A 12,157-nucleotide genomic window follows, 5' to 3' on the forward strand; every position below is an offset into this window, starting at 1 on the left:
TACTTATCAGCATTTGTACTATGTAAAAGACCTTAATTATTTAGGTACAGTATGAGTTAGTTAAACATTATTACGTAATACTAGAAAATGTATTACTTAATGTAAGAAAGGCCTTAGTTGAAAAAATTTAAAATAAGCTAATTTGAAATATACTTCTTTGCCTCTTTATATTTACATGTTTTACGAAAACCTTATAACCAACTTTGAAAGTAGAGTTGACGTTCCAATGCCCAGTAATATTTGCAGCTAAAACAAAGATATCGTCTGTCGTGTGAAACTTGTTTCTTATATTTGACTAGTTTTCTTGTATTTTGTCATTGATTAAAACGCAATCAAAGGTACACCTAGCTGTCCATACCTTTCAATAACCCAACACTAATCATAGAAATTTTATTATTTCAACTTACTAATAAACGGACATTTAGAAATTAATCTCGGTAATTTGCATTTTAATGAATTTTAAGATTGAACATGTCCTTTTAATAGTTTAAAGTCTGTTAAACATCATTAAAAGTGAGCTGCAAAGTGTTGTTCAGGCTGCGGTAGAGTCAATGAGTGCAGCAACCTCGCCGCATGCACTTGACATTCTCGTTCAGCTTCTCGTGTGAGCTGAGATAATTATTATTCGATATGAAAATAAACAAAAAAGTGCATTATATTATAATATATGTAATAATACATAGTATGTCCCTGACTAATTTTATTGGCCTTTGAATATGTACTTTGGTGAAATAATGTATAATTAGAATTTGTTAAAGCATTGTCTTTACAATTTTGTCCTCGAATATTCTATCGGGAAAACTTTCATGCTACCAGTAGACGAATATGTTGTTTGATATAGAATACAATGCTTGTTATACATACCGAGTAACACTTTGTATGCTGTATACGTGATATACAATAATGGTAAGCCATAATCAGTTTAATGTAATGAACACAATTTTAAATTAAATGTTGTGTTATATAAATGTCGTCATTGAGGGTCAACTAATGTGGATTGCAATTGCTGCACAAAACAATTTATTAACTTACAGGGTGACAATTATTAAGTCTTAGGACGAATTTTTAACTTCTCAACGAAAAGAGTTATGACAAACAAATTTGGCATATTATTACTGGTAATAGTAAGCTACTATTTTTTGTACATGGTGATCGAATGTCACCTCTGGGGGAACGCCCCAAAGGAAGTAAGATGAAAATCTTTCAAGTAAGCATAGATATGCTTAAGGAGCGGTGATATGTAGATCAAATGACAGGTCTTGTTAAAAAAACAATTTTACAAACCAGACCTCAAATGGACAACAGATTGAAATATGACAGTCATTCAAAGATTTCTTGAATTTGACATTTTGAACGTTTAAACGGCTGCCATTTTTTACTCAGTTAATCTTTTTGACACACTTTTTTGGCATTATTCTATTAATAAAATACATTTAATTTGATTTGATGTGCATATTGACCTATGATTACGTTTATGGTTTTCTTCCATCTTGTAGCAGGCTTCTTGTCCGCTGCGGATGTCCGTCTGAATAGGTAGCGTATAGCATTGCAATTTCAATGCATCTATGAACGGCTGTATAACTTTTGACTAGAAATTTTTAGTCAAGTTCGTGGCATTATTTTTAGTTCAACAATACCTTTAATTTAATGTACATTTAAACCTTTGCTTACCTTTAAGATTGTCTACTTACTCCATAAGGGCCGTACCCCACAGGTGACATCTGATCACCATGTACACAAAAAGTACCTTACTAATGATATGCCAAATTTGGTTGTTCCTTCTCTTTTTAGTTTCTCTTTCTCTTTCAAGTTACAAAGTCGTCCTAAGAGTTAATTGTCACCCTGTGTAAATTTCCAACACAAACTATTAGGAATAATTATAAATACCAAATACATTACAAAAACAACAACACGTTTATTTAGTGTAATTTACACTATGATACATAGCAGTAGATTACATCAGGAATACATTTGTACTAGATAATAGAAACTATACATCACATGTGTCTATCTTTTAAATATGAACGGAGGAAAGACAGCAGACCCGGGTATCGTGAAGGGAGGGTAGGGAGAAGGGATGAAAGAGGAGTAAAAGGGAGATGGGAAGAATCCTGGGGGAGGAAGGGGAGCGAAACCTCGTGGAGGAAACGCCGGTGGAAAGAAAGGTCCAGGCAGAGCTGGAGGAAACGTCCCTGGGTAAAAGGAGGGAAATGCTCTAGGAGCTACTGCTGGTGTTACAGCTGGAGGGGGTAGTCCTGGAGGTGGTAGAGCTGGGGGTGGCAGAGCTCGTGGTGGCAATACTGGGGGTGGTAACGCCGGGGGCAGGAACGCCGGAGGTGGTGGCGGAAACGGAGCAACGACTGGATACTTCCTAGGAGTTACTAGGAAATCTGTTCTAGTGACGTAGGGTGGTACTGCTGGAGGAGCTGAGTGGACATACCCCGGAGCCACCGACCCCAGAGTGCAGGAACAGCAAGACATCAAAATGGTGGCGATTAGAGTCCTCTGAAAATGAAAATTGGAATATCTTAGTAATGTTATTTTTTGTTTCTCATTAGTATTGTAATTTGTAAATATAAACCACTGAATTGCAAATGCTTATCTGTTACTTTGTTCTTTTCTTTGACTTCCAAATTTGTCAAACCGGTAATTGTAAACTTATCGGTTAAGTAACTTATCGGTAATCAAACTTGGTTCGTCAATTCCTTATAAAAACTTGTTTTGAAATCGAAACATTATTTATGTTAAAACTAGAGCCAAAGATACGACTAAATAATTGAAGATGTGTCAAAAAGATTATATTGCATGCAGTACAACATTACAATAAAGTTAAAGATACATTAGTTCATATTTAGCATGGTGATGGTAAACAAATTTCACAATAACAACTTTGATGAACGTTAATACAGAAACCAATCATTAGAATACATAAAATTGTTTTGTATTTACATCAAAATAAACCAAAAGTTAACCTCTGTATTGAGGTGTGGGCAGTGAAATTTCATTGGAGCATTAATTGCCTCCCTCTGTCACGGGTTTTTATCAACAACATTCCTTGAACACTAGTTTAATGTCAGGGTTAAATGAAACCCATATCTGAATGGTGATTTCAGAAATGTATTGGTGAAAGGTTAAAGCTTGCAATAGTTGTAAAATGAACAAGTATTGAGTTAATCAGTAGCATTTTAAAAGATGCCTTTGAATATTCTCATTAAATCTTTGCCTTTTGAGCACTCTTAATCAGAATCATATCATTGAAACTCTTGAATATAAAAATAGAGGTATTTTTATGGATTCAATGTCTATCATATAAGCAGCGTACTTACACTTTTAATTAACAAAAATATCTCATGTTATGTTATAATTTTTTCCTAAATACAGTTCACAGTTGTTAGTTATAATAGCTCATAGTAAATTGGATAAATTTTAAATTTCATAATTAATGTAAATGAAAAATAATCTTTTAACGTTTTAAAAAAAATTTACTTTCCTAGAACATATTTAATTGGCAAAGGAGCTTTATTTAAACGTAAAAAGACTCAATGTTAAACTCTACGTATTTTTTTTTAATCCGTTGAATATTGAACGTTTCAGGCTCAAAATAAAACGGGTTTGTAATAAGTAAATTTGGCTGTATTACAAGAAAACCATCTAACTACTTTATGTTTCTTGGTAAAAATATTTTCCTATACATAAAGTTAATATTTATCTACTCACCATGATTGTACCACTTGGCTGCCCCAGGTTGTATGTGCCACTGTCGGGAAGGTGTAGTACATATACCTAACAACACTTCCGTACCAAACCACCGTCGAGCATCCAAAGTAGCCAAAGTTATCTAACCCGGGCCACTTTCTGTCGCCCTCTCGCAATCTAATTAGTTCAAGTGTCACTTTTGGTTAGTGAATCAGGAGGTTTTAACTTGTAGAATCGGTTTTGTGTGTTAAATAACCGTGGTAGTAGATATAATAGGAGAATATGACCTCACTTTCGGCGTTTTAGAGGCACTTTTAGGGCACTTTTTATAGGGGAAAAATGAGAAAAAAATGGAAGAGCTTTTTTTGGCCACTTTTTTAAAGACCCAGCTCTCGACCTATACACCCCTATATAAATTTTCTACTTTTTTAATACTGAAAAACACGTCTGGAATATGGCTCATTTTTTTGGCCACCCGGCTCTCGGCACGCGAACTCGGGCGCGCTCCCAGCTTATGATGTGCTCCCTTGGACATCCTTAGTGGAAATCCATGAGTTCTGGCTACTTGGAAACCCAAGCCATTTGACATACAACGAATCACCCTTTCTCCTAATTACCTTCTCTACCAAATACATGTCCTTATACTTGGTCTTTAACAACTCCTCTGTATAGAAGCCTCCCCTGATTATATTGCCATTTTCATCTTTCAAGATATAAGTCGCAGGCTTTGTATTCTTAACTTCTGCTATTGTAAATAGTTCCCCTGTCCAATTTGGAGTATAACCTTTACTAAAAACATGTTTATACTTGGAAATCCTTACGCTATCGCCTACCTTATATCTTGGCTTTTTAACTTGCTCTACTTTAGAAGTCAACCTCTCATGCACAAATTTACTATTCTTAACATTTACTTGGTTAGGCTTCATTCCTATAGATCTATGCACCTTATTATTATATTTTCGAATTAACTTTGGAAGTAAATCCAACCATTTATAACTCCCCTGAGCACTAAATTCCCTATATAACCAATTCTTTAAAGTTCTCTGAAACCTCTCCACAATTGCAGCCTTAGTTGTAGAAAATGTGTGATAGTGATTAATATTTAATTTTTTCATTAGTTTGCTAAAATATTGATTAAAAAATTCTTTTCCATTGTCAGATTGAATGTTTTTAACCCCCTTTGGTAGAATGGTTTTAATGGCTTCTGTAACCACTAACCCTGTCTTATTCTTTAGTGGAGCAGCATAAGCTTTTTTAGAAAATGTATCTATTAAAGTTAAAATATATTTATTGCCAGAATTTTCTCTAGCATAGTTTTGCATATCAATTAAATCTATTTGTATGGTTTCATTTATACCTAATACTTTGAAAGACCTTCTTATGAAATTCTTTCTTGCAGGTTTATGAAGTTCGTATGCAATTTCATTCATTTTTTATAACATCATCCTTTCCTGTAACTCTAAATACATCACCATTAGCCCCAATCAATAGATTATCTTCCATTCTTTTAAATACATAGTTTTCTGGTATATATGGTCTATTATCTATATACTTAAATCCACTCAAAGATGTGGGGTCAGCAACTAATAAATCAGGATTATATTCCATCAAATTAAACTTTTTTTCTCCATATACAAATTTTGATCCATCGTAATGCATAGATTGTGACATTAGACAAATATCATCCAAATGTTTCCCCTCTGGTAGATTTCTTATGAATTGTTTTTTGGCATCCCAACAATATAGTTTTTTATTATAAGTTATAGTCTGTTCTTTTGTAACACAGTCAGTGTCATCAATGGCAGGTTTAACACGTACTAACCTTTTATTATTAAAATTCCAATAGCCTACTTCCATTTTTGGAACTTGTGAAACATTCACAGCATCTTTACTATCTGTACCTTCCATCAAATTGCTAAGTTTCTGTTTCTTAGCATTCCAAACACCATTCTCTGATTCTAAAAATTCATAATTACTATCGTCTTGTACAAATTTACCATCTTCTTTTCGTATTAAAGTCTGTTGTAAAGTGGGCACATCATTTAAACTTTCACCCTTTTCCACATTAGTAATTTTCCGTTTCTTAGCATTCCAAATACCATTCTCTGATTCTAAAAATTCATAATTATTATTGTCTTGTACAAATGTACCACCATCTGTTCGTATTAAAGTCTGTTGTAAAGTGGGCACATCATCTAAACTTTCACCCTTTTCCACATTAGTAATTTTCTGTTTTTTAGCATTCCAATTTTTATTCTTAGATTCTAAAAACTCATATTTAGTTTTACCTTGTAAGAAGACATCACCTTTTCTAGTTAATGTCTGTCCTAAAGTTGATACATCATCTACAAACTCCCCATCTTTAACATTACCAATTTTACGGTTTAAACAATTCCAACTATCGTCTTGTAAATTTAAAGTAGGTTCACTACTAGCCCTAGGTTCTGCAGGCTTATTATATGGATTATATAAACGATAAAATTTATCTATAAACATATTTTTATTTAATAAATAATTCCACTTTCTCTCAATTCCTCAATAATGGAATCTATTTCATTATCCACTCCTGAGTTACCGGCTTGGCGACTTAGCCAAAGAAGTCTTAACCTATCTACAAGCTCATTAGGATCATCCCAATAAATATAGTCTATTTTATTACCAGTCACTTGTCTCAAACCTTCACCAACAGATTTAAAAAGAGGTTTAATTATATTAAGATATTTAGTATGTCTATTACTTGAAATTGGTGCACCATCTTTGTAACTCTTTAAATGTCCATTTGTAGCTTCCAAAATTTCTTTATAGTTTTGCAAATCAGCCGGAGTATAATCCTCAGGTTCTTTTAAAGTTAACAATTGCCACAAACCTTTTGTCCCCTTGTAGGTTTTATTTGCAATTGTAACATCATCATTGGCAATGTCAACTTCCTTATTTCCAATAAAAAATTTATTTGCTTCTCGTCTAATACCATATGTAGTGTCTGTCATACTACTTTTACTGAGGTAATTTCCTAAATAGTCTGATGCTAAAAGACCAAAATCTAATTTATGTGGAGTGTGTGGTTGTAATGGTTGCAATCTTGGTATTATTGGTATTCTAGATGGAGTCATTGGGAGAATCTCCATTCGAGGCCTCTCTGTTTTGGCAATTTTTTTTAATTCTTGTAATGGCTCTATTAAAGGTTGGAATGTTTGAAACCTCTCTTCAGCCTCTAGAAACTTGCCACGTTTTAAAGCTCTATATTTCTCTCGTATTTGATTTGCAGAGTCAACCAATTCTTGTTGAATATTTTTCATCTTTTATTTACATTTTATTTATCTCATTTGACAAAGGATTGTACTCAAACACTTTATCATGTATTATCAAACAATATGCAGATGTATTTGCTGGCACATTTTCTGCAGTTTCAATCTCTAATTTAATATCAACAATTCCTTCCTTCACTGTTTCGTTCTGTCTAGAACAGTCTATTACAATTAGTGGATATTTCTTCATAAACTCAGCCCTACTAATCATAGGATCTGGGATAGTATTATAGTAAGTCTCTCTAAATCTCATAAACATCTCATAAGCTTTAGAGACATCTCCATTTTCAAAGTCGAGATTTAAATCACTATAAGGATAATATTCAGAGTTTAGAAATACTTTGAGATTTTTTAATTTACAGTGATCAAATTCATCAGTTCTTTTTCGTGCACTATTATCCCTAGCTGTTTGGAAACCAAATATAATATACCTAGGCTTCTCCAAACTGGAAGATGTCTTTACTGACCATGTATGTCTTGTAGTATTGGGATATGATGGAAGTTCATGCAGCTCTAAACTTCTAAATGCAATTTGCAAATTTTTATTTTGCAATAACATCTTTTGTAATTGTAACTTTTCCCCATCTGATGGTATCACGTGTGGCATCACCCATTGAATTGAGTTAAGTGTAATTTTAGGAATCGTATCAGCAGTGCCACTGGCTGGAGCACTAGCGGTTGTTAATATACAATTCAAATCATTTTTGGATCTTTTCAACACCAATTCTTGTTTGACATTTACTAATACCTTATTAAAGTCCTCGAATACACCCATTAACAGCTCTAATGGCAAACATGTACTAAACTTGCCACCTTTATGGAACTCTTTTAAATTTGTGTCAGAATCAAATGCTACATTTGACAATTTAGTAGTTTTATTGTAAGAGCTCAATATTTTCATAAGACTAGAAATTCCTGGGTTTCTTACAATGTCTATTTCTTTACCTGCGACTTCATATCTAATTTCATCAAATAAGAATGCAAATGCATTATTTATAAAATGACCTTTATCATGATTTTCAATTTCTCCCTTAATATATAGATAACTCCTACACGGGAGAGTTAGCAAATCTTGATTATTAATACATATTCGAATTTCGTCGGAATTATTTATTGCTAAAGTGTTGTGGGGAACATAGGAGTGATTTGTAATTTTAACCACACTATCGTCGAATTGGGATTTCCCTGTAACATCTAGAAAATCTTCCATTTTTATTAATAGAAAATTTTAACTTTAGTCCTATTGATCGTAGGAACCTAGCATTTTGTACACTTATAGATAAATTCTTATAAATTCTCATATCTTTTTTATATGACAAGTAATTGTAGTTTCTTCTCCATTAAAGTCAATTGCCTTGTCATGCTGATCGGCAAATGTAATACTGACAACATCTAAACTTCTCTTATTTACAGGAAAATATATAATATTTCTTGGAACTTCAATAATTTTGTAGCCAGGAGGAGCTTCTGGATAAAAGCTATGTATGGTGTGTGATTTGTTTCCATTTAAATAGGACCCGTTTGCAATATTACATTTTACTCTAATCACATTTACATTATTAATGTTTATTTTATTTGTAGATTCAAACTGAACACCAGGAGTAGAAACACCTTTAAATCCCAATAAAACAGACCCTAAACATGGTTTTGTAAAATCAAACACGTGGCTAGAAAGTAATGTCGCTTTCATAGTTTTATTATTAGCTGTAAGAAAAAAGTCTGGGATTTGCTTTTGAATTTCCTTTGCAAGCTCAACCACCTCATATGTTCCTTCAGAAATTTCTATTGTAACTGGAGCTTTGTGGTCATAATAGAAAACATCATCACCTTCTCCAATGGTTAATTTGTTGCCTTTAAGTTGATTTAATTTTGGAATAAGCCCTTTGAATAAAAGTTTGACTTTAGTATTAATTAATGCTTCTCCATTCTTATGTATTCTAACTTTAAGTTTACCATCTAATAACTGGTTTAAATCATCAACTAAGATCTCTCCCTTTGGTAATGTTTTTTTCTCTACTTTGTAATATGTTAAAGTATTAAGTGGTTTTTTTACATTAAATATAGAATTATAACTTTGAAAATCTACTAATCCAATTACATAATCATCATTTAATTCTATGGGAGGAAAGAACACTGACTTTAGCTCTGGCTCTGTACCCGAAAATGTTATAGTAAATGAATCCATTTTTATAAACAAAAATTTTTTATGAATGATAAACATAAAATTCCACAAGTAGAACTATTTAAATCTTGTATTTGATCAGTAGTATAGAAGATTTTATGTCCCTCAAAATATTTAATTACTTCTTTTGGAGGTTGGATTCCAAATGGGTCAAAATAAATTACAATATCTTTATTTTTACGATATGCTGTCCAATGTGTGCCAGATGAACTGTCTAAATTAACTATTCCGCACTCTTTTACTCTTGGTGTTAGATTTTTTAGCTCGTTTTTTAGGTACACCCCCCGGAAGTGAGGCACGTCTTTTGCGGCCTCTAACAGCTGATAGTTGTCCATATTTTTTATTAAATTTTAATCCCATTCCCATCTTTGCTTTTGCCTTCATCAAATTTGTCACGGCATAAGCAGCTGCTCTTTCAGCAAGATTTGCATCCTTGGCCGTTACTCTAGTCCAAGCTAAGTCTGCTAATCTCATGTCTGCTTTGTTCCGAGCAGCGGTATCGGGATTATTCATGTAGAATATGTCATGCTCTTTACAATAAGAGTCTAGTTTATTTTTTGGAGGTACATTTTTAGCTAAATTCTCACGTATATTCGTTCCAGGTCCACAGTACCGATATGATGGTATGTGAAGTGGAAATGGAAGGTTATTTATAAGAGTATTCAATAACCCTCGACCCCTGTAAGGCTTTAGGAATAAACCTTTGCCCTTTTTACATGTTTTCTTATTATTTTTTACCATTTTTATTATATAAAAAATGTCTTTTATTCAACAAAAACACAAATTTAAAATAGTACATACTAAGGAAAATATACCAAAGAAGTTGGGTCTTTTTCCTACCAATATTCGATGTGTTATTTGTGGTCCCAGTGGAAGTGGGAAAACGGTTGTAATTTATAATTTAATTGTAAGAAAGGAAGGATTAAAATTTACAAACCTATATTTAATATCTAAATCTTTAGAACAAGAAAAATATAAAAAAATAATTGAAATATTTAGTTTGTGTGACGAAGTGAAATTACACACGTTTACTGACTGTGAAATCACACCAAATGATGTAAAATCACAGTCAGTTGTTGTATTTGATGATATAAATAGTCCAAATATTACACAATTTTTCTCAATGGGTCGACATAAAAATATTAACAGTTTTTACTTGAGTCAATCTTACAGCAAAGTACACAAACATTTACGTGATAATGTAAATTTCCTAATATTATTTAAACAAGATGATTTGAATTTAAAACATGTATATAACAATCATGTTGGTAATGATTTTTCATTTAACCAATTTAGAAATCTCTGTCATCAATGTTGGGATAAAACTAAATATGGCTTTTTTGTAATAGACAAAGAAAGGTTAAAGAATAATGGCAAATATAGATTTATGTTTGATCAATTTTATAATGACCAAGTGCAAGAGTATTGATACCATCTTCCAGAATAAACCTCTTGTCATCGTCAAACGATAGTACTTTCTTATTCATAGTTAAGGTTTGAAGATGATGATTTGTAGATTTAATTCTTGTCACATTCTCATAGTAATCTTGCCCAGTGGCAAGACAGTTCAAATAATGTTGATGTCTAAGGAGATGTTTAACTGTAGCACCATCAGCTCCTTTAGCTTTCTTCACCTCTAAAGCCTGTTTGTCTTCTTCATATAACCATTTTAGAGGAATATAAGAATATAACTTTGGTCTTAAACCACAATATTCATACATAATATGACCATCTAATTCGTCTTTAAACTTGCCTGTGACTTTTTTATTTTTATCAGCATATAAGAAATGGTCTTTACTATATCCAGAGGTATCAAAATAGTGTAAGTCACATTCTATTTCCTTGTAAAAATCCTCTGTAACTATAGAATACATTAAAGAATCCGTATCTGTCATTAGAAATCTTTTATTCTTAAATTTTGACATATAATTATAGTGGAAATCATACATTATTACTTTACTAATATCCAAAATGGTCATTCCCAAATATATAGGTTTATTAAACTTTACAACTAATTTATTTAAATGTATAGCATGTAAATTGTTATCGAACTTTTTGCTACAGTCAAACCTTGGATTATTGACATATTTTGTTAATAGTGATTCATCCTTGAGATATATATCACGAAACTTGCGTTGGTTCATAATTGTTCGACCAAAGAGACTATTATTTAACAATTTGTAAAAGTCTTTTTCAAAATCATTTTTAGCACATTTGCGTTTTTCAATATTAAAATTAATATAGGGTGCAAGCCATTTGGACTGTCTAAATTTTAAAATTCTATGGTATTTTGTAGCAACCAAACCCAATTCCTCATATTTTTGTAATGTTTTATAATGTAAAATATATTTAGTTTTGTCATTTAAATTAGGTATTAATTTGCCATTCATTTTCTCAGGTGCTAATGGATAATCATTATGTAAATCATGTAAGCTTTTGTCATATTTTAAATCAACTTCTAAAATGTATCCAAACTCATCATTTTGATTGTATTTGTAGTCTATCTCTTTCGTCCAATGAAATCCATCCACGGGTAGTGGCTCGCACATTGCTGTAGAGTATAGTGAATTACAGTCTAAATATATTAAATAGACACTTTCTTGATTGGGATCATAATGTTCACCCATATATCTATTATTGGCTTTAGCGTAACGTGTGGAAATCATACTGACTCCTCCTCTGATTGCACTTTCTATGAACAAATGCATGTCAATATCTTGAAATAATTGTAATTTTATGCCAGTCATTCTAAGACAGGCTTCCCATGTTAGTCCTGGAAGTGAATACATGTGTACGGGGTCAAGTTTGTAATCCTTTAAACACAGGTCTCTAAATGTCTCAAACACATCAGCCAGTAGCAATACATCTGTTTTAAGATATAAATCATGATATTCTTGTAAATTATGTATATTAAAATGGGTCCAGATATGCTTTGCATGTTCATATTCATTGGGAGAGATATGTTCTTTAGTTA

At 32.2% G+C, this 12,157-nt stretch overlaps 1 protein-coding gene across 1 annotated transcript; it reads right to left on the reverse strand.

The window, feature by feature from the left end:
* Nucleotides 1-1,891: 1,891 nt before the first annotated feature.
* Nucleotides 1,892-3,734, reverse strand: LOC129002000 (uncharacterized). The gene is made up of 2 exons (XM_054429479.1): nt 3,718-3,734; nt 1,892-2,505 (listed from the first exon to the last, which is right to left on the reverse strand). Exons 1-2 carry the CDS (start codon nt 3,718-3,720, stop codon nt 2,008-2,010), a joined length of 501 nt encoding a protein of 166 aa, XP_054285454.1. The 5' UTR covers nt 3,721-3,734; the 3' UTR covers nt 1,892-2,007.
* Nucleotides 3,735-12,157: the final 8,423 nt, after the last annotated feature.

Source organism: Macrosteles quadrilineatus, unplaced genomic scaffold (assembly GCF_028750875.1).
Source record: "Macrosteles quadrilineatus isolate MER2022 unplaced genomic scaffold, UCM_ALF_1.0 Scaffold_9__3_contigs__length_116548681, whole genome shotgun sequence".
In the NCBI taxonomy this organism is placed as follows: domain Eukaryota; kingdom Metazoa; phylum Arthropoda; class Insecta; order Hemiptera; family Cicadellidae; genus Macrosteles; species Macrosteles quadrilineatus.